The sequence below is a fragment of the Aristolochia californica genome, unplaced genomic scaffold, assembly GCF_029961685.1.
Source record: "Aristolochia californica isolate CCGP_79_NKW_82.1479 unplaced genomic scaffold, dmAriCali1.0.hap1 SCAF_2, whole genome shotgun sequence".
NCBI classification, from domain to species: domain Eukaryota; kingdom Viridiplantae; phylum Streptophyta; class Magnoliopsida; order Piperales; family Aristolochiaceae; genus Aristolochia; species Aristolochia californica.
This window is the reverse complement of record NW_027181881.1, coordinates 4710378-4734247: the sequence shown is the minus strand read 5'-3', so window position 1 is coordinate 4734247 and position 23870 is coordinate 4710378. Positions and strand designations below refer to the sequence as shown.

The window sequence follows — 23870 nt, the reverse complement described above, 5'->3', positions numbered from 1 at the left end:
ATAATCATCATAATTTGGTTGATGTTTCTCATAAACCTTTCATATTTTCTTTTTTTACAATTATATGTTGTTTACTCCTTTAAGGATTTTTTTAATCCCTCTTCTCTGAGAAAAAATCTCATTTCTCATCATTTCAAAAAAGAAAAAAAAAAAGTTAGAAGACTGCAAAAGAGACCAGGTTTGGTCAAATCCAGTTCAACTGGTCAGTCCATTTTAGGCCTTAGAACAATGGTTAGGCCTCTACAAGAATGCCCAAATCATCCAAACCCACTCTCCCATTTTCTCATCTATTTGTGCTAAGAATGTTATTTAATATATTATTTATAAGCTTTGCCTAGTCCACTTTTCCAAAGAATCTTTTTCAAATTTATATCAGACCTTCATATAACCTGTGAACCTTGCTTCATCATTGCCAACATCCCATGCCATAAGACATCAATAATCTAATTCACATCTCATAAAATACATATTCACTCTTTTCTGATGAGAACTCATTGCAGAATACTTAAGATGTCAATCTCCACTGAAACCATCCAGAGTTAGTCTATGAGTTACATCCTCCTCAATCCATTTTATGTATTGTCAAACCTTGATAGAGGAAAGACTCGTTTTGGCTAATTTATTCCTCAACACATAAACATTCATGTTCTCTTGCACTTATCTAGTAAATTCATTTTTTTTAATGAAACATCTCTTTAAGCTAATATATTCAGTCATAGATTGGTTAACCTCGGTATTTTTTTTATCCTAAGCACTGCCAATTCCTAGTATCCTATTCCCATCATCTAAAGATCAGTTTACTTTAATATAATGTCTGCACACAATAACATACACCGACTGAGGATACGAGTGGTAAAATCATCCATGACAAATGCAAACAGAGACAACAGAACAGAAATGATCCTTCAGGGAAACCTGTAGTGGCAGGACATGTACATATATCTTAGCCCATTGTAGCCACAAGTTGTACCATCCTAAAACATATCCTCAGATGATATGAATAAGAAAAAGACATTCTTAATGACATCATAGGTTCTTTGAAGACATTCTCTCTTTTACAAATTGTTATGATCTTGGGGTTAAGTATTTGGTTTTCCGCTACTTAATGGGCCGGTCTTTTAGATAGTATTGGCTAGGTGCTTAACATTTGGTATCAGAGCAGGTACCCATGTCGCGAGTACGAATCCCGGAGAGGGCGACCTAGAGGCCAAATTAAAATTACTAGTAGTCTCAAAAGGTCAGTTGGGCCAGTGTCACTAGAGTGGGCTGCTAGAGTGGGCCACCGAGGACGTCGGCTCATAATGGGGGGAGTATTGTTATGATCCTGGGGTTAAGTACTTGATTTTCCACTACCTAATAGGCCGGTCTTTTGGGTAGTATTGACTAGGTGCTTAATTACTCTTACATAAACTCTCTTTGAGTCAATGAAGATGTAAACAAGTAAAACATAAGAGAAAGAACGACGAGAAAGTAAGAGAAGCACATAAATGGTGTTTGATTGGTTTTTAATATTATCAGATGACCTCCTAAAATGGACTTCCATTAGCAAAAAATTAAGGAGAATAAGGAGAGCTAATACTTAGTAACAGAAAATTGAGTAGGACCACTAAAGCTAATTTACTTTTTGCCTTTTTAAATCTATGACTTTTTTAAGTTAGAAATTGTGGTAGACAGGGAACATGCTGAAATTAAAACTTTATCTACTAGTAAACTGAATACAAACCAATTTTTTGAAAAAGCAAGAACTTCTAATTGAACTATAAATCATGGATGCAGCAATTCTTCTTTATGTCTGATAGAAGACAACATGTAGGTTCTTCCCATTGCTCTCGCTTTAGAGTAATAAAAAACCTACGACTGTGATCAACATAGTCACATGGGAATGATTCAGGGGAAGGGGGTTTTCTAGTTGAGTCCATGGGGTTCAACTCTCACTAGCACAGTGGGGTGTGTTCTGTGTAACCAACATTCACCCAAAAAAAAAAAAAAAAAAGGGTCTACCTGAAGTCTGAACATCTAGAGTTTGTATTCCAAATGAGAATTGAATAGAGAGCCTAAACAAAATTGATAATCTTGCACTTTCATAAAAATGTACACAATACATAAAAAAGATTGATCAAAACAAAAGTAGTTGAGATGAGTTTTGGTTAATTTAACACCAAGAGCATAACTTAAGCATGCAAATTTTATTAATTTAACCAAATATTTCCTTGTGTATATGCAACTTTTTCCCATGTGATTTTGTTTTTATCATGATTCTTGCCCATTTAAAGCAAGAAAGAGAAAGATAGCAGTATTTCTAGTCTTACAATAGAAATGATAGTATATTGTAGGATTTAAATTTTGAACTATATCCAAACCACAGCCAATTAAGTCAGGTTCAAGATGGACATAAATCACCCTGTCTACAATAAAGAATCAAAACTGTCTTTGGAATAGGAATATCAAAATTCTTTTGATAAAACTGATAAAAGGCAGGCAGAAAAGAAAGAATTTGCATTTCTTGACTTCTACTATGTCATTTTGAAAGAATGCATTTTTTGTTGATAAAGTAATAAATGCAGAATATAAAATAATTAAAGAAGAGTTGAAAAAAACAACACTACAAGGAAAGTACAGAGTTGAAATAGAATGAGAATGTTTGAACCAGCAAAACCCAAGAAACACTACAAGACACAGGCCAACCTGGATTTCTATGCTGTGTAAATTGTACACTGTAAAGAACTCAACTTGAAGAGAATGAGAGAGAAGAAGAACAAGGAGAAAACCTGCTTTAATTTCCCATTAACGTAAAACAGGAGATTCAGATAAACAATAACCCTTCTCTCTTTAAGTAGAGTAGTTAGGGCTAAAAAGACAGTATTGCCCTGTAGGTAACAAAAACAATTAAAAGGCTCTTTAAGTAGTTTGACTAATCTAACCCTTCATGAAATATATATAAATAAACAGCACATAAACTCAGCCAGAATTACAAGTATACCCTTAACTCACTTCACTCCACATTAATAAAGCAATTAATTTTCAGTTAATTTTTAGAGTAGGCATCAACAAAAAGAGACTGGCCAACAAATGTGTAGAATTTCTTTACTTTATTTATTTTATTTTATTTTATTTTTATCTTCCGAGATTTTATCAGTTATTAATCGTATCTATTTTGAATTTTGAATGTCAATTTTTGTTATTAATTAGCTTGTAACCATTCAGTTGATCAATAATGGAATGAAGGAAAATTTTCCTCCTCTTATCTCTCCTTCTCCCTTCCCTTCTTCTCAATTCTTCTTACCAATTCTTCTTCTCCTTCTCAAGTCTTCCTTTATCTTTCTAAATCTAGCAACAGAGCCAGCGAATCGACAATCCGAAATCACGTAGTTGTCCCGCATCAATTTGGCATTAGAGCAGAAGATCCCATCGACAAACAATCTTCTGCATTGGTGACCCAAATCACAGCACTGTCCATCTCCTCTTTTAACATCTCCAATTGAACCGATTCAGTTCAGACTTCATAGACAACTTCGCCAAGACTCCAGGTACATGCAGCCGCTCAATTCTCCATTTTCTTCTACAGAGACAACAACAAAGCCCCTACCAAGACTCGATCTGCCATTGCCCACACATCATCCAGCCTATTGTCACCAATTACGTTCCCGTTGACATCTTCAAGCCAATTTCGAGTTTGGGTCAAGATTTCCTACCAGCGGCGCTTCAGATTTTTGTGCCAGCCTAAGTCATCGTCTGCTAGAGCCGTCTGTCAACATCAAACTCCTGCCAAACCGTTGATCACAGCTGATGACTTCTCCTTATTACTCCAGCCTCTCTACCGTTGTTTGGCTGCCATCTTTGAAGGGGAAACTGTCCTTATTATTCCCCTGAGCCGTTGCTGACCGTCACATTGACCTCAGCCATCACCGAACTCGCAGCACTGAATGTCCACCATTGCCTCTCGCTGGAGCTGAGCTCAAAATCTCAGAGGGCGAGTGTCCTCCCTACAACCCATGAAGACTTACCTAGGTTCCAAAAATAAGAAAAATCCAAGGATGTGGAAGACGACGTGCGCCTCTTCTACACTCACGTGCGTGACTTGCACATGCGTGACTCGCATTGTGAAAAAAAATTGAAAAATATTAAAAAAATTGTTGATTTTCAGGACTCCATGAATTTAGGTCATGGAGAAAAATGAGAGAGACACCATTAGGAGAAAACTAGAGGATAAGAGGTTATGGGCTTGATTATCCTAACCCTTCCCCTAACGCCCAATTTATAGATTAATCAAATGACTGTATTACAATAATACCCCTGAACTTAGGATTTAGGGTTTAGGGGTTAAACCCTAGAACTTTAATCTAATTACATCAATGCCATCTCTATGAGATGACTCTTTATTTACCATCCTCCTATCATTATATGTGGGCCTATGGGCCTTCTCCTTGATCTATGAGCCTTGAGCCCGTCTTCTATATCTCTTGAATACATGGGTCTTCCTTAGTCTTATGGGCTTGGGCCCATCTTCCAACACACTTGGATATGTGGATCTTCCTTGGTCGTGTGGGCTTGGGCCCTATCTTCCCACACTCCCCCTCAAGCTAGGGGTGAGAGAATAACATGAACTCCCAGCTTGCTGCAAATGATGTATAAAATCTTTTTTTGTATAATGTGGCAGATCTTCAAACGCTGGTGCTCTCGGTCATGAGGCCCAACTGGCATAAGAAAAGTGAGAGTAAAATCACTTCAAGTCGTATGACATTGCTCTTTAATCCAGTTAATTAACTCATGTTGGATTTTCGGCATACTCATATCTTCTATAGGTAGTGCCACTCCTATTAATGTAGGTAGTGGTCTATACGCTGTTCGGAAGTGTAATAATAAAAAAACTCCTCCATCACCGTGTCCCTCCACAGGACAACGACTCTCAAGTGGTAGGAGTAATAAATGCCAATTCATAGGGGTATAACATAGAGTTAGTAATAAACTCTTCCATCACGGTGAAATAACATAGATGTTCTTACGAGTAGTGGATGTAGTAATAAGCTCCTCCGTCACGGTGATGTAACATATACTGAGGCCACCTCTTCTTCAATAATAATGTCTCATCCAATGAGACATAATAATAGTAGCTGTAATGGGCTTGGGCCCATATAACATGAACCAAAATAATCCTTGTAAAATTGACCCATGAAATAATCTTATGCACATATATATACCAAATAATATGTTGACTAAGGAATAATCTGTCAATTCTTCAAAAATAATAATCCAGCCAGAGAAAAAATTTACCGAGTCGCGCCGAGTCAAATAGTAGATCAATATATCCGAGTCGTTGCAAAAATGTGTATAAGCTTTGGTCCAGACATGTATACCGAGGCAGAAACACATGAGTAGCCCGAGTTAGGTTGACCCACTGAGTTGACCCAGACCGGGTTGACTTGGTCCGAGTTGGCTCAGCAGAACAGAAGCATCCTCGGGTCAGCAGACCGTTGCTGGGTGAACTTTGGTCCGGGTCAAAATAGGCGGGTGACCCGGATTTAATAAGTTTCTTAAGTTAGGAAATGTAAATTTTTCAACAGTGTTTCTTCCTCTCGGCGCCGAACAGATCGGCTCTTCAAAAAAAATTTCCCGGATTCTGGACTCTTTCCCAATATCATCGGCAATAGTAAGAATCGGGAAAACGTTTCCTTCTTCCCCACGGCGTCGAAGGACTCGAGACAGCAGAGTCGTCTTCTCTAGTTCCGAACAATTCGAAAAACCAGAGAGAGCTGAGATGTATCGCCGCGGCCATGACGATGAACTAGTGATAATTTTTCAAAGATAATGCGGCAGAGGAAATAATCCAACGAAGCAGAGAGCAATACCAGTATTACGAGCTAACTCGCACTAGGATGATGCGGCTCGGGTAGAAGACTAAAATCTTGTCGGGTTCGGTGGCCGACTTCTTCTTCTTCTTCGGCAACGGTGCCAAACAGAGTCTTTCGGTGCGACACTAGCATAATTAAACATTGGCATAACGGCAAGGCAGAACCTAAGTTGGCTGAAAAATCATCGTCTTCCTCCCCGACGACGAACAGAACGGGACAACGTCTCAGTTGGTTCAAAATAATTTTTTTCGGAATCTGGAGAAGATGATGATACAGTCAGAAGCTTGTAGGACGGTCAGAATTTGAATCATCTGGTGTAGGGTCTGTTGCCGTAGATTATCAGCCTGGCAGACGAATCCTTCAAAGTTGAAGAGTTTTCCAAGGGCGAGAATCATCAGACTCATGTAATTTCCAACCTGGTTGACGTCACTCAGAGACTCATTAGCGACTGTATCAGCAAGAGACTGTTGGAGTAAATGCTATGGTGATTATTTCTTGAGGCGGATTTAAGGTTTGAAGAGATGATCAACAGGATGGTCAGAGTAAAACTGGAGGGAGTTTTGTATCTACGATCAGCATTTTTGAGAAAAAGAAAATTTGACGAGCAACAAAATCTAAAAACTGAATTCTAACAACTATAAAAACCCTGGAGAAAAGAAAAATAACGGGTTTCAGGAATCTTGAAAAACCATACCTACGAGTCCTGAAAATCAATGTTCTGATACCATGTTGATTTTCAGAACTCGATGAATTTAGGTCATGGAGAAAAATGAGAGGGACACCATTAGGAGAAAACTGGAGGAGAAGAGGTTATGGACTTGATTATCCTAACCCTTCCCCTAACGCTCAATTTATTGATTAATCAAACTATAGTATTACAATAATACCCCTAAACTTAGGGTTTAGGGTTTAGGGGTTTAACCCTAGAACTTTAATCTAATTACATCAATGCCATCTCTATGAGATGATTCTTTATTTACCATCTTGCCATCATTGTATGTGGGCCTTCTCCTTGATCTATGGGCCTTGAGTTCTATATCTCTTGGATGCATGGGTCTTCCTTGGTCTTATGGGCTTGGGCCCATCTTCCAACACACTTGGATATGGTGGCCTTCCTTGGTCGTGTGGGCTTGGGCCCTATCTTCCAACAAAAATAAAAAAATGAAAAAATAAAAAAAATTCTTGCTACTTTGTTCTCCTCTCCCATTCTACACTCCTCTTTGCAAAATCTTCCTTCTCCCTCTCTTCTTGTGCACTCTAACTCTTTCTTTTGACCTCCTCTATTCTTTCTCCCTACTCATCCCATAAACCTAAAGTTCTTCCCCTTATCTCTTCTCCCTCACATGTCTAATCTCTACCCTTCTCTCCTCCTCTCTTCTCATTTCTAGTTTTCTCCCCTGAAATTGTTTACTTCTTTTCCCAGACTTCTTAATTTCTCTGTCTCAATCTTGATCCATCTCTACTTTTCTTTATTCTTCTCTCCCTCCCTACATCGCTAGATTTACCTTCACTTACTTTTCCAACTCCCTTAACCTCACATTTTTCATTATTAGTTGAAGAAAATAGAACCTCCCTAGAGGATTCTATCCCCCTGGAATCCGGCAATCCGGATTAAGAATGCATTTGAAGAATAGTTTGTTGGTCCTACAAACTGAGAAAGCATGCATTCGAAGAATAACTGGATCCCCTATTTGTTGGAGTATTATTATGCGCTCCACCAGGAGGTAAAATGATAGGACTGAGTTTCTATCTTACTTTTCCAGCTCCCTTAACCTCAATTTTCATTATTGGTTGAAGAAAATAGAACCTCCCTAAAGGATTCTATCACCCTACGATCTGGCAATCCGGATTAAGAATGCATTCAAATACTAATTTGGTCTTGCAAACCAAGTAAGCATGCATTCGAAAAATAACTGGATCCCTTATTTTTTGGAGTATTATCTGCTCCACCAAGAGGTACACACTCGATAGGGTCGAGTTTCACCCACATCGGAAGAATTGGTGGGGACACCAGTATGCCCATCAAGCCCAATGGGAACCACCACATTGTGGTTGGGATTAGTCATTTTTATAGTTTCGTTTTATTTTATTTTATTTTTATTTTATCTTCCCTGATTTTGGGAGATTTCATCCCTGATTTTCGTTTGATCAATAATAGAATAAATGAAAACTTTCCTCCTATTATCTCTCCTTCTCCCTTCCCTTTCTTCTTCTCAATTCTTCTTCTCCTTCTCAAGTCTTCTACTTCTTCTCTGTTTTCTCTTCCTTTCTCTTTCTATTCTAGAAACAGAGCCCGCTAATCAACAATCCGGCTTGTTAATTAAAATCATGTAGTCGTCCTGCATCACCATTCTGCTGTAGCACGTTGCTGGAGATAATTAAGTCACTGCAAAAGGTTAATCCTTCAGCAGCAGCAGTTAAATCATCCTGGGAGAACCAGTTTTAGAGTCAAATTTCCCAACCTTTCTTGGTATACACTCATCAATCAGAATAGTGTTACTCTTGGCATATATTCCACGAGCAAAGAGATTCAATCAAGGACATAGACTCAGCATGTTCTTTGGAGACGAATAACATAACAGAAGAGAATTTAGAACCATTCTGGTGAAGAGACAAACGCCACATGAATCAGCATAACATGTTGGAGTGTTGAGTTCCTCTTCCTGACATCCCAAATCAGACGACGGAAGGCACACATCATCTAAATTACTAAATTCACCACCAACTGCCACCAATTGCCACACCAGATCCACCTGTCTACTGCTATTTTGGAGAATCTCTCTGCATTAACAACAGCTCCACTTTTTGTAACACATAAAGGATAGATTTTGCGGCTGTTAGGCTTCAAGATAGGAGTGAATCCTTCAAGCCGTCGCCATTGTTTACCATTATCTGCAGTCTGTTTCAAAATTGCAGCTCTAGAAATTCTCAACAACCCTTCCTTGTGTCTCCGCCTTTTCCGATCTACAGCTTGCAAAATTATAATGGTTGTATTGCTTTTGGTAAAAAGAAACCCCTGCAAGCTTGTTGCAAGTAGTGTGTTTATTTGGACCATAGTTTGAACTCCACATCTTTCAAGGTAATCAATGAGGAGAATCTTCAATTGGCTGGTTTCCCACAAGCTTCTACCCCCTTCAGAATGCAAACAGAACTAGAAATAAAGCGTGAGACTGCATATAACACGAATTTGAAGGGCGGGAAATCAGATAAGCAGGAAATCAGACACATCTTCAGCAATAGTAACCTTAGAATGCCACTGCTTTTACTTTCCTGTGTATGCTGTCCACTGCCTTCACTGCTACAGGCACAGGCAGAAGGCTACTGTGTAATAAATGACACCTACAAAAGCTTAAAAAACTCACCAATTAAAAGCACTGAGCTTTCATCCTGCCAGTTGGAATGGATCAGCATGTATATAGACAGCCCAAAGTACGTGTTATACTTGGTGCTACTCCAATGGGCTATATTGCTGCCCCATAACCAAATGATGGTCTCTAGCTCTGGTAGAGCAGGAAGCATTCAATTTCCAAGGCCGTCAGCAGCTTTTGCTGCCACTACTGCCCAACTTGCACAGCAACAATTCAGTTACCAGTGAATCAACCACCAGCAGCAACAACAATTCCAGCAATATCTTCAGCTCTGTTGGGTTAATCGGTACCAAGAAGTTAGAGCAGACAACTGATCTTAAGAATTATAGTCATCCATTAGCAAGGATCAAGAAAATAATGAAGGCTGATGAGGATGTGAGGATGATTCAAGCATAGGCCTTGCTACTACCAGCAAGGAAAGAATCTGCCGGCTTCAAAATCTCTGTCAAACTGCAGACTTCAGATAAGCCTCTCCAAATTCAAGGGCTTGCTGACCCTAATTTTGTTTAGATGCCAAGTATATAGGAAAAGGAGGCAGCTTTTTGTGGTGGGAAATCAAGATGGCAACAAGACGAGATCAGCAGTTTCGTCCACATAACCAAACTTCCCATACACACTGCACCAAAAGTGTAAGCACCCTAAACAAACTTCTGTAAGTAGATTCACTTGTCATTGTAGAGATACCGGGATTCTTCAGTACAGATTAGAAAATCCTGGAATACAAAGTTCAGGAAAAGTGAGTTGCTGACATTATGGAAAAGTGAGTTGCTGACAAATGGACAATCCTTGATAAGCTTCCTCAAGGTCACACACACTACATAAAAGCTAGAGTTTTTTGGAAGCTTAGCATCAGGACTTGAAGAATAGAAGCAGACAGAAATTGCAGACACAATTAGACCGAAACAGGTAGAGGCTTGAAAAAAAACACTCTCAGAAAACTCTAACTTGCAGAAAATACAGAAGAAAAATCTATGAAGAATAAACATCATCTTGAACAGAGACTGGAAAAATAGGAAGCAAATTTAAAAAATTAAGACACAATGTACTGAGAACCCATAATCTCCACGAGTTGACTGGTCAACCAACTAACCTAGACAACCCACTCTGATACCATGTTGAAAGTTGCAGTACAAAAGTGTGGGAGAGGTTGGGGTCTAGAGACCCCTAACCCTGTTAGTAACTTAAATTATATTCAAAATTAAAACCATATCCTTGCAACCTATAAATCACAAGAATCTACTTTCTACTAGACAACGCTTACCCAGAAATTAAAGAACACTAATTTAACTTGAAATAATGACTTTTGACATAGTGAATCATGGCTGGTCCCTCTTTCAACTCGATGACAAAAACACGTCTTTTTTCATGGAAACCTTCATGAAGAAGTTTATATGCAGCAACCTTCAGGGTATGTTGCTTAAGAGTTTTATAGGCTGAAAAAGGCTATTCATGGGCTCAAACACAGCCCCAAAGCTTAGTTCAAGAAATGTAGCAAAGTAGTTCCAATCGTTGGTTTGTATGGAATCAATCAAATCACTCAATCTCTGTTTGTATGAAGGAGACTCATGGTGTTAATTGTAGAAGTTGATTACATTGTTTTATAAAAAATTGTTGATATTAAAAACCACTTGATGGCTAATTTTCAGACCAAAGACTTGAGAAGTTTATAATGCTTTCTAGCAATAGAGGTAGCAATCATTATATCGCAAAAAAATAATGTAAAAAATGTAATTCGGGAGATTTGGGTTGCTTAGAATCTAACCCATTGAAACTCCCAAGGAAAGTAGTGTGGATCTTCATGATGAGGATAGTTCTAGTGTTGATTGACTGAATCATGTAGAGGCATTTGGATAAAAAGATGATCTACACCCACAATGACAAGGCCTGATATAGTTTGTGCAATGAGTGGAGTTAATTAGTTTATAAAAAAGACCGCTGGTTCTAAGGGACTTGCTCCTTCAAATCTTGTAAAATTTCTCTCGTTTTATTAATACATCTTTTTCAAAAAAAAAAAGTTTATAGAAAAGACCAGAAAAGTGCACTTAGAGGCAGTGTAGCAAATAAAGTACTCGAGAAGTGCAGCAGCCAGTGAATTAATATGGGTTAAATAACTTATCCTGAAGTCAAATTTTCTATGAAGGATTCTATAATCATGAGATGTGATAATCAGGTTGCCTTTTTTTTTTTTTTGCCAACAACCTAGTTTTTCACTAAAGGACTAAACACATAGAAGTTCATTGTCTTTCTATTCGAGAGGCAATGATGAGTGGTAAGATTGCCTCTCCATACACCAAGACTGCAGATCAACTCAGAGATTTCTTCGCACAAGGCATTGAACGGAAAGAGTTCATGTTCAAGCTGAGGCTCTATGACATAAATACTTCAGCTTGAGGGGAATCTGAAGAGTTAGTAAATTGGGGCTGGTAAACTTGTTAAATGGGTGGTTTAGTTTTTCTCTCCTCCCTTGTGTAGAGTTGTTATGTATTGTTTTTTTTTTTTTTTTTTATAAAAGATATAAGTTGTTATGTATTATTATTAGTTTTTGGTCTCAGTTATGTTTTGGCTATCTAATTGTGATGTATTTGGTGTAAAGTAGAAGAGGGACAAATTAGCCTTTTTGAACCAAACTTACTTAACAGTTAATATAAATAGAGCAGTAGGGGTTGAATTCAACCCTTAATTGCAACCTATCTTTCTGCAGCACCTTCATCTTCTTCCTCCTCTCTCTATTCTCCCCTAACTGCTCACCAACGCTAATTGGCAAATCTACACACTGTCTCTTACCCTTCACGAACAGCAAACTTTCCTTGCCGGTGCATTACTTGGCCTCATTTCAGCATGCGCACAGCATCTGAACAACCCTCTTATTTTTCGTTGATTTGTGCTATCCTTGGTGATCTTAAACATTTCTATTTCTAATTTGCCTTTCCCTATTTTGCCACACATCCATCTCAACAAACTTATCTGTGTCGTCTTCTGTAAATGTTGTTTCTTCACTTCCCAATGTTGCCTGTAAAGAATGACTGATTTCATTAAACAATGGACATACAACTCACAGTCCTTCAAATGCAACTACTAATAAATGTACCCATACAAGGAAGGATTTTGCCACTCTATCGAGGGTTTCCCTTCGGGAAAATTAGAATTTGATTGCCCATATGTTTGGCCCCTACAGAACTCCGAGTATGGCCATCTGGGATCCTCCCCCTTGCGACTGTATCAAGCTAAATTTTGATAGTAATGCTATAAGATGTCCTGGGTCGGCTGGAGTAGGTGGTGTGTTCAAAGGTCACAATGGAGACCCTATTCTTTCTTATGCTGGTCTGGTGGGCATTGCCAAATCTAATACTATTGAAGTTAGTGTTCTGTTGTTCGGCCTCCAAATCTTTAGGGATCGTCTCCATGGCAAGTTAATCATTGAAGGCAACTTGAAAACTATTATTAGTTGGTATTCCAAAGACAGGTCCCCCCCCTGGCGCCACTGGCCCATCACTAATAGTATTGCTAACATTGTATCTTCTACTCATTGTAATTGGAATCTCATTCCTAGATCAGCCAACTCTTTGGCTGATAAATTGGCAAAATTCGGAACCTCCCAACAATCTCTCATTGTTTGGGAAGGTTTCCCTCCTTTGTAAATTGCTCTTTTGAGCTTTTGTCTTAATAAAAATCAGCATCATTTCAAAAAAATAAAAAAATGTACCCATAGATCCACCTACTCTATTAAATAGCTTTGCTCAAATCCAAACCAACTAGAATAGGAAGACAAGCTGCACAAAAAATAGAAATAAAGATCAGATCAAAGCTTCCTAAATTGTATGAGAAGCTACCCAACACTTCCATTTTTACATTTCCAAGAAAATTAAGACAACACAAAATGATTTATACAAAGAGGGGAGCAAAACTATGCAGATTTCAAAGGAAAGTTGAATACCATGAAATAAATGGAACCAGGTAAGCGCATTCAAGATCCTGCAACAGACGTGAATGAGAATAAGACCAGGATGCAATATAATCCAAAAAAACACAGGTGATTTTTTATTTGCAACCATCAGAATTTAGTGCCTGGGAAATTTTTTAAATAGAACAAACACCTTAATTAATGCATGGCTGAGGCTTATATACCAAGATAGAACTCATGGACACCAAATGTGTGCAAGATATGCCGGAGAAAGTAGAAAGCTACATAGACATTATAGCAAATGACAGAGACAACAACATGCACAGAAGATGCATAATACCTGAGAATCACAGAGCACACCAAAACTTGTTCCCAACAGAAACAACATCATGAGAGGACAAAGCACTTCACACAACGTTGTGACTTTGGAACACCAAACCCACTTAAGGGACACCTTTTTCTATTGAACAGCGCCCGCTACTTCACAGTAAGATCACAGAGAAAAGGCAGAGAGAGGGGAATAAACACTGGTAAAGATTACTGTGAATTCACGCACAAAAGCACAGTAAAAGACAAACTTCCAAATAATGCAAACCCGTCTAAACACAGTTAAAAACCACAACTGGTCAGCAAACTGCATTTTTTACAAGATTTTCAGAGTTTAAAAATCCATGTCAAAACATGACTTTTGCTCTCTGAAGGTACCACAAAAAGATGGAAGTTCCAGTGAAAATCAATTAAATTCGTATTAAATGTCTATAGGTAGATAAAATACAAATTACAACGGTGCAACATGCACCAAGAATAACATGTCGTAAGGATTCCAATAGCCAGTTCCCACCTTTTCAGAACAATGGAATGGAGCTTATATTGTACCCTTAATAATTTCCCATCCACCCCATAGCATGGGTGACAGAGCAGTGAATTCTGCATGAGGCAGTATCTGGCAAGGGAATGAATGCCTCTTCCTCCCATATAATAAAACCGCCCACATCAATAAGGCTTGCTCTGTTTGTTGTCCCTCTTAAGTTGCACTTTTAACTTCTTACCACCCAGTTGACATCCATTCATTGCATTGATTGCAGATAGTGCTGCAGCCTGTGAATCATAACTAACAAAACCTGCCAAAGGAAGAAAGGTAGCAATATCACATCTCAAGCTTTATAACTTCTTCTATTTAATAATGTGACTAATTAACAAAGAGAGAGAGAAGCCATTGTATTGCATTTACCAAAGCACTTGCTAACACCAGTTGCTTTGTCAATAAAAACTTTAGCACTCAACACTCTACCAAATGCCTGAAATGCATTGGAGAGCTCCTGATCACCAAATTCTTGAGGTATATGATATATAAATAAATTGGCTCCAGGAGGACCTAAATTAACAGAAAGAAAATAGAGACATTTAATGATGTAACGGTAGTAAGAAAAATGGAGAGAGAAGGAAAAAAGGGAAAAGCTTCCCAACCTTCAATCTGACCCCCCGAACTTATACTAACAGCTGGAGATGTTGCTGCACTACTACTTAATATTGCAGATTGGGCTGGACTGTGGGAGCCAGCCAGTGGCCTATGGCCCACCATGCCACCAGGATAACTCAAAGGGTACTGAAGATTCGGTAAGGTAGGGTAAGTTGATCCCATATAGCCAGCTGATTGCATTGTAGTAAAATTCCTAGGAACCATACCACGGCCTAGATCAGGTGTGATTCCATGCAGAGCATGGGCATTTCCTTGATTGACTGCTGGAACCACACCATGATAACCATGTTGATTTTGCATGGAAGGCAATGGGTACTGAACAAGCCCATAAGGTCCCGGTGCCTGCAGGAGGAAAAATGCATATCTATAATGCTAACACAAGAGAGAGAGAGAGAGAGAGAGAGAGTAATATATAATGGGATAGACTATATACACATGAAACATTTATAAAACATGACAAGGTTATCAGTAAGCACAAAGTGAAGCTCTCCTCATCCAGCAAATACTGTATTTCTTCAAACCCATATAAAGTTGTCAAAATGCTAGGTAACGTTGTACAGGACATTGGAAAACAGATAATATTGGTGATTAGACCTGATAACCAAAGCCATTATATGGCGGAATATATCCCAGAGGGAGAGCTCCAAATAATGAAGGCTGTTGTGTGGAGTCATTGTTTGCAGTAGTAGATGATTGAGATTGAGCTTTCTGAGCCCTTCGAGCTTGCCGCTCTTTCTCTGTATCAGCCCATTTAACAACTAATGGCACACTTGAGCCCTGTGACAACACAAGTGAAGTATGTTGAGACTGTTGTCCTGTTGCAGCATAATAATGTATAACAGAAAGGTAACAGAAACTCACAGTAATAGCTGCAACATAGCGCTCAGCTATCAGAAATAACTTTTTTATAAAATCAATTGGAATGCAACCCAACATATGCAAAAAATCATTTAAAAAAAACAATGCAAGAAATCATTTTGTATTAAAACAGAGTCATCTACAACAAAAAGCAGAAACCTCCATCTTATGCTTCCCATTGATGGCTTCCAGGGCAGCAAGAGCTTCTTCTTTTGTTTCGTATTTCAAAAAAGCACAGCCTGCCACAATAACCAGCCGAAACATGTAAGGCTACTAAAAATAGAAACTTTTAAATTAAAAACTGCAGACAGAAACAGAGACTCAAGAATTCCATTACAATCAACATCAGGGCAATAATGAAGTTCAAGTATCACAGATTGAAAGGATAAAACAAACCCTTGCTTGTTTGCTGAGAACCTCTTAAAATTTGCAGATCTTTTATAATTCCATATATAGAGAACAATGAGGAAACTTCTGCTTCAGTGACATTCTTCGGTAGCATTCCAACAAAAAGCTTGTGCTCTGCCGATAAGCGACATAGACAAATATGAAGCTTTAATATTCCAAAAGCAGACTCAAAAGTAATAGAGACATAAAGATAAGAAAATATTAGAGTGTCACCTACTAGAGAGTTTTTAAAAAACCTAAGCCTAACAAAAGGGAGTGAGAGTATGTAATGACTAGAAGCAAATAGAAGGACATTTTAACAAAAAAGGATACTGAAAAGAACTCTAACCTAATCTCTCCAGCTCACCATCTGCATACTTCACTTGTAAAGGACTCGAGGCCTGAATCAACAAAATGAGTAGCATAATTCAAAACAAAGAAATCTATTGAAACTCCAAGATCTGGACAAAGCACAAGCAAATTAATATGGTCATGTTGCCTACCTGAGGAACATAAACTCAGGTAAGTTTTAGATGCAAACTACCTCCCAAGAAATGCCAATGCAAATACGCACAACATTACAAAGAAGTATACAGAAAGAAAATGGAAAAAGTAACAGGACTCAAGGAAGTGATAGAAGCATAAACATCAGAACTTTATAAGAGGCAAAAGAAAGGGAAATTTTTGCATTTCCTCAGAACACAAAAGTAAAACAGAAACAAAAAATTAAGTGAAAATAATGCAGAATATTGTCCATTGAAAAGCACAATACTATCTAGGATGAAAGAAATTATTTTAGTTAATGAAACATTAGAATCTTCTGGCTCATAACAAGCTAAAAATAATCTCTCCCACCATGATTCAAAGTTCATCCACATGAGAAGCAATACAAGTAAGATGATAAGGAACTCACTTGCCTTGACAAAAAAAGAGTGCAGGGCAACCAAAATATCTAACTAGAAGTAAAACTAGAGCAAAAAGGATGCTTCAAGAAGTAATTCATCAGTTATCTAACCAGATCATTGATACAGAATTCAGGTTCCCCATCTCTATGATAGCTAACAGTGATTGCTGGGATTTTTTAATGCCTAATCCCCCAAAGAAAATCTCTCTTTCCTACTAACCTAGGATTCAAAAGCACAATGATATCAAGGCACTGACGACACATGATTGAGGCCATCAAAACCTACAGCTTTTAAGGTGTACAATTCCAACATAGCACTCAAAAAAAGGAGACCAAGGAATCTGTCTTTTCTACTTCAGTATTAAAAATATTGGACAAGTTAACAACACAGAATGTTGTAAGCCAGCACACTTAAGAAACAAAAGCATCTTCCACGATCTAAAAAACATAGAAGGGAGCATACGAACATGAACATGAGAGTATATCTTGATGATTTGGAATTCGAGTACAACATAAAGAACACATATAACAGGGAAAGGCTACAAAAAAATATCATCCTTCTCAGTGAATTCACCTCCAGCTCAAGATACCACCAATCACTAAGCAATTGCGCTTGATCAATTAATAACTATAACTCCTGGTGGTAGCGTCCTTGCTCAAACCATACTAGTTTTCCATCCCAGAAATATTTACAAACCAATGATGAATATTCTTCCCAACAAATAAACACAGGAAGTTTCTAAGCCCAAACTAACTTGAGACCATTCTCCTATAGCAACTTATCTCACTCTCTGATATTTACAGACTGGTGGGACTTTTTTGACCCACCAACTCACCTCATATTCCATGGACAACCTGGTTCAAGATGTTGAGAACCTACACATATGGGGCACTAAATAAGAATAAGATAGGCTTGAGTTCACTCTAAGACTTTTTTTTTTTTTAAATGGAGAGAATTTTGCTGATAAAAGGAAAAATAAGCAGCTAAGACCTCAAGAGAAGCCTACATCAAAGAAACAGCAAAATAAAAGAAAACATCCTGAAGGAACCCCCCCAAAAAACAAAACAAGCAAAGGAAAATGATCCCCTTCAATTAATTGATACAAGAAAACTGCTGAAAGAGCCAAATTATCCACCATAGAATTTGCACTATGCAATGTAATCCATGAAATCTGATCATTAGATGATAAATCTAAAATAAGAAGGCACCAAGGAGGCTTCTTATGCTATGAAAACCAAAAAATCAAGAGAGATGTGCAGGATCCAACATAAATCCTCATCCCTGAGTGTTGGAAGACAGGGCCCAAGCCCACACGACCAAGGAAGACTCACATATTGAAGTGTATTAGAAGATGGGCCCAAGCCTATAAGACCAAGGAAGGCCCACATATATAAGAGTATTATAAGATGGGCCACATGACCAAGGAAGGCCAACAAGATGGGCCCAAGCCCATAAGAAGTAGGACCCACAATGATTACTATGAGCTGGCATCCTTATCACATCAGTTGGAAGATCAAGAAGGACTCCTAGTTCTACTCAAGTTAGTCTTTTAGTTGTTTAAATAGACTTACTTATATTAGACTTACTTAAATTGAAGAGTTAGAGTTGTAATGTAATTAGGATTGAATGGTAAGTTGCATAAGGACTCTACATCCTCCTCTACTATAAATAGAGGTTCATGTACTCTGATTACAATAAGTTATTGATGTCAATGAAGTATTTTCCTTTTCCATAAATTCAACATGGTATCAGAGCAGGTTCTGTGAGTTGACTGGGTCAACTCACGGAGGTAATGTGATCCTTTTCTCTAAACCCTAAACCCTAAGTCTAGGTTCGTAGTTATTTTTTTCTGTCCCTGCACCCGTAGATTTCTCTGCGATTTTCACATCTATACGTAATTTTTCATATTGCAATATATATATATTGACGGAAAGATATTTGAGTCTACTTGCCAAAGAAGAATGATTTGTTCCAATTGGAATTATGTACAGAGGTATTCGATATTTGAATGAGCGAAGGTTAGATTGAAAAAAAGGTTTGAGCAACAGCAACAATCTTCTGATTCCGAGGTATTTTTTGCTATCAAGAACTAGACTTTATATGGATAAATATATGTCAAAAGAAAGATCTGTAAGTCTATTCTTTTACCTATTCAACCAATTTTTTATCTGAGTTATCGACAAAGAGAAATCGATATTTGAAGCAGCAAAGGTCAGATTGAAAAAGAGATTCGAGCGGCAGTAGAAAGCTTCCAATTCAGAGGTATTGTATGCTATCAAAAAAGAGACTTTATATGGATAATTATATATCCAAAGAAAGATATGTAAGTCTATTTTCTTATATATTCAACCGAATCTTGGTATGATTTTTATATAAGCAGATATTGATCTTGAAAGAGTTAATGGTCATTCTGGAAAAAAAGGAGAAACAGTACTTAGTTCGGCCAGATGACAGAGACCAAAATCTATCAAATTATTTATCTTCTGATATTTATATTTTATGAAGAGAAGTTATACTTGGATGAAAGGTATTTAAGTCTACTTTCAGAAGGAGAAAATTTTATGTCAATCTGATCTATATTTAAAGATATATTTGAATTGAAAGAATCAAAAGTCATGTTGGTATTCTGTTACATTGAAAATCCAAATTTAAGTCGATTGTTTTGCGTCATTGTTTGAGTTGATATATCAGAAAAATATCTCACTTCTCCCCTGTTTGAGGGCTTACTTACACATCTCTATTATTTGGGCTTTATTGCTATATCTATGATATTTGGTTCAAGTTGGGATCATTGCCATTACCTCCTAGCTTGAGGGGGAGAAGTAGAAGAAGTACAAGAAAGAGGTATTTTATTTCATATGTTGTGAATAAGTTTATGTGACCAAAAGGGGAGCACAAAAGATGAAGCTTGTGCATTTAAGAAAAAATATTTATATCCTATTATGATTATTTCATGGGTCCTTCTACAAAATTTATTATTTGGTTCGTGTTATATGTGTTAGAAGATGGTCGTGTTATATACAATTGCTGCTATTATGTCTCTTTGGGGACATTATTATTGAAGAAGAGGTGGCCTCATATCATCATTTATTTTACCACGTCAAAAAATATCACGGTTGGGAAATCATGACGGAGGATACCCTATCAAAAAATATCACGGTTGGGAAACCATGACAGAGGATACCCTGTCAAAAAATATCATGGTTGGGAAACCATGATAGGCCCTGCCAAAAAATATCACAGTTGGGACACCATGACAGAGGAACTTATTATTACATCTATGTTATCTCCTTCCCACCCCCCCCCCCCCCCCCCCCCCCGTAATGGCTTTTATGACTCCTACCACTTGAGAGTCGTTGTCCTGTGGATGGACAGGGTGGTGGACACTTCAGAGCAATGCTGATAGACACACTACCGATAGCAGTGGAGTGTACCCTACATCCAGCATTAGGATTGGATTATGAAGCAATAGCTTACCGGCTACGAGTGATTTTTTACTCTCACTTATATAATGCCGCAGGGCCTCAATGAAGGACACAACAACGTGAGGGGGAATGTTGAAAGATGAAGGCATATTCGAAGATGTGCCATTTTATAAAAAAAATAATCATATTCTATACATCATTTGCAGCAAGCTAGGAGTTCATGTTGTTCTCTCACCCCCAGCTTGAGGGGGAGTGTTGGAAGACAGGGCCCAAGCCCACACGACCAAGGAAGACTCACATATTGAAGTGTATTAGAAGATGGGCCCAAGCCCATAAGACCAAGGAAGGCCCACATATATAAGAGTATTATAAGATGGGCCACGAGATGGGCCCAAGCCCATAAGAAGTAAGACCCACAATGATTACCATGAGCTGGCATCCTTATCACATCAGTTGGAAGATCAAGAAGGAATCCTAGTTCTACTCAAGTTAGTCTTTTAGTTGTTTAGATAGACTTACTTATATTAGACTTACTTAAATTGAAGAGTTAGAGTCGTAATGTAATTAGGATTGAATGATAAGTTGTATAAGGACTCTACATCCTCCTCTACTATAAATAGAGGTTCATGTACTCTGATTACAACAAGTTATTGATGTCAATGAAGTATTTTCCTTTTCTATAAATTCAACACTGAGAGAAGAGCACAGTGCTTGCTTCAGTGGAATTGTGTTGCCCAAAAGGGATAGGCTAAACTTGAATGACCATACAAGTATGGTCTCTGAAAACCCACACTCCCTGGGTCACCACTTGAACTACCATCAAAATTTAGCTTAATCCACCATACAAGAACAGGAGTCCATTGAGTCATATAGACATACCTAGAAGAGGTCAAAGAATCCATACCCAGCCAATGCCATCTCACAACGACACTTTTAATATACAGGAAAAAAGGATATCTGCTAATCCAAAAACTGCGTATATGAATAATACACTCGATGACCCCCAAATGAGCAAGTTGGAACAGCTCCTCCCTAAAAAACTATTGGAATGCCTCTTCCCAACTAATAAATGCAGAATCCTTCCAAAACCCAGCTCAATGGGTGAGCACTCCTCACTATAACTAGCTTGAGACTTGAAGCACACAGCAACAATAGACTGGTCTGACATTTTACCTACAGACAACCAAAAAACGAGTCTTTTGTTACTTGGAGACAAAATTTTTGGTGCTTTGCAATCTTTACAGGGCAAAAAAAGAAAATAATATGTCCAACATTGTTACATCTATATGGATTTGCAGCTTTTCGATTACTGGATAAACAGTAACATCATCGCTTACAAACATGAAAAACATTCCACTTGTCTACTAATTTTAAAACTGAATGTATACAATGTACTCCTGTTTCTTGCTTTGGATGTCTCCAGCCTCCTTTGCCGCATCAAACTCCCTTACGTGTTCTCACCTAATAATACATCGAGCTGGAAGTAGAAAGAGCCAAACAAAAGGAAAACAAGGCTCTATATTGATATGAAGATGAAAAAAGGAAGGGACACTAATCTGATCATCATGCTCTGGCAATAACCATGAGTTGACCATGTTGAACTTGATCTTCATCATAATGAGAACTATTGGTCACAATGCAGCAAACTAAAAGAATCCATCATCAACAATTTAAAGAACCATCACATAAATCCTTGTGTTCTGTCAATTGCTAGCTCCATGGTAGGATCACTTGTCTTCAGGTCTTTCCTAGGCAATTTCATCCAAGACAAATGACATGGCTAAAACCTTCAAAGTTCCCTATGCCCGGATCAGAGAAGTTAAAGCAAAAAACACGATTTCGTTTCCATTAATACTTTTTTGTGCACTATCCGAAATCTACCGGTATCAGCAGCAGTCAAACACCGTACCATTATTTTCTGAACCTTGTAAGACTGGAAGCTGAAATCTTTATTCCCAGTACTGATGCATATTCACCAAGGACGCTCCTCCTTATTTTCAGATAGCACTCACACTACGGTACCTCAAGAAATACCACCGCATTTCAAGCTCAAGTACAAATAACCAAATGGATGGCAAGAAAGAGAAGAGTCGTAAGAAAAGAAATCGCCTACTTACTCCCGGAAGAGTCCTCTTATTGTGGCAGGCATCGACCGCCTTATCCGCCTCCTGCCTCGTCGGGCAAATCAAGAAACAACATCCTGCAGGCAAAAATACAGAAAAAAAAAAAATAGAATTCCAAATTCAAAATTAATGATCATGTACAGATAAAAAAACACTAGAATTCGAAGAAAAATGCACGAAACCTCTGGAGGCTTTCGTGGTTTTGTCTTTGATGATATTCACTTCGTCGACCAGAGCAACTTCCTTGAACAAAGCTAGAAGCTGCGCCTCCGTCATGTGTTTGGGTACTTGTCCAACAAAGAGCTTCACACTCTCGCTACTAGTGCTGCTCGATTTTAGACTACTCTGACCCTCCGCCATTATTGCAAAAAATATAGCCTCAGATAATCTCTCTCTCTCTCTCTCTCTCTCTCTCTCTCTCTCTCTCTCTCTCTTCCTCTCTTCCTCTCTTTCTCTGGCTTTGTCTGAATCTTGCAAGAGCTTCTACTTGGGCTTCCGCTGATCTTGCTTCTCTGATCTCTCTCTGCACGAAATCAATGCAACTGGAGGAGGCTCGGAGTTGAAATCCGAACATTATTAAAATTGTACAATTACACAAACACCCACGAAGATTGAAATAACTACGCAAGTGGCAGGAACGTTGCACCTACCCAAGCGAAATGGAAAGAGAGATGGCTACGAATCGGCGGGCGACGCGTGGCTTCTGAAGCTGTCTTATGTGGCCGCCTCGGAGTACAGTCCATAAACGACGAAGCGGTTGGTAACTTGGTCTGGCAGCACTCGCCGGTCCAAAAAATTCCCAAACCCGTCCGACCCTGCCGTCTCCGGCGCCTTTTCTCGTTTGAACTTAAATGCTCGGGAATTCTAATTATAATAGTAGAAGGTTAAGCGGATAAGAGGAAAAGGCGAGGAAAGCTTCGTGGTAGTTTCGTAGATTATATCACCTAGTGGGGGCCAAATGGGTACGTACGCCAGTCTGTCCCGCCAAGCCGGTTTGCTAGCCTAATCAGCCGCACGCGGGTAGCTGGAAACACGAGCGATAACCCATAAGTGAGTAAAACTCGTCCCTTCCAGACCCCACGATTTATTCACTGGACCCACTGATGAAAACTTTTTGGTCTTCGCGTTAGATTGAGAGGCGTAAGCGGTGTGACCTCATCTCCGTCGCCGCCGACCAGGCTCTGCTCCGGCAAATTTCAGTACTGAATTCCGGTTTTGTGTTCAGAAAGCTGGGTTTTTAATTTTGAAAGGGAAGAAAGTAGCCTGCAAGCCGTTTGAAACATTCTAAAGTAAAATCCTTTTCAAAAGAGAAAATAGCAGTTCCCAGTATGCAACTTGGATATCATCGTGAGGTCTTTAGGGGAAGTTGGAACAACCATTGTCTTCTTCTCCGAAGTATTTAATACCCACCGATCAGCTCAACTTGAACCCAGTTGCATTTATTTTAGGTATTTGTTACGAAGGCACCCAGTTACACCGTTTTGTCATAACCCACTTTCTACATTTCAAAATCTCAAGAGCTGCAGTTCCGCATCTGTGATCATCTGTCGATATCACCGTCGCTAGTGGATAAA

At 38.5% G+C, this 23870-nt stretch overlaps 1 protein-coding gene across 3 annotated transcripts; it reads right to left on the bottom strand.

Annotated features, from left to right (window-relative positions):
• Positions 1–12676: 12676 nt before the first annotated feature.
• Positions 12677–22826, bottom strand: LOC137956896 (RNA-binding protein BRN1-like). Of its 3 annotated transcripts, XR_011113281.1 has the most exons (10): positions 22479–22826; positions 22291–22373; positions 16193–16244; positions 15853–15978; positions 15616–15695; positions 15193–15375; positions 14586–14940; positions 14350–14493; positions 13960–14239; positions 12677–13189 (listed from the first exon to the last, which is right to left on the bottom strand). XR_011113281.1 is itself a non-coding variant. In XM_068804560.1 (9 exons), exons 1-9 carry the CDS (start codon positions 22654–22656, stop codon positions 14112–14114), a joined length of 1329 nt encoding a protein of 442 aa, XP_068660661.1. In that variant the 5' UTR covers positions 22657–22826; the 3' UTR covers positions 13216–14111. The 3 variants fall into 3 exon arrangements, 2 of the variants coding, with proteins under 2 accessions (XP_068660661.1, XP_068660662.1); XM_068804560.1 differs by lacking the exon at positions 12677–13189 and having other exon boundaries at positions 13216–14239; XM_068804561.1 differs by lacking the exons at positions 12677–13189; positions 22291–22373; positions 22479–22826 and adding an exon at positions 22083–22091 and having other exon boundaries at positions 13216–14239.
• Between the last annotated feature and the right edge of the window lie 1044 nt (positions 22827–23870).

What these genes read in the sequence shown, in the direction of transcription:
- LOC137956896 (XM_068804560.1), bottom strand. Translation starts at nt 22,656, where the DNA reads ATGGCGGAGGGTCAGAGTAGTCTAAAATCGAGCAGCACTAGTAGCGAG. An exon ending in TTCTCAGCAAACAAGCAAGG is followed by an intron (nt 15,696 to 15,852) that starts GTTTGTTTTATC and finishes TTATTGTGGCAG; the next exon opens with GCTGTGCTTTTTTGAAATAC. An exon ending in ATGGGAAGCATAAGATGGAG is followed by an intron (nt 15,376 to 15,615) that starts GTTTCTGCTTTT and finishes GTGTTGTCACAG; the next exon opens with GGCTCAAGTGTGCCATTAGT.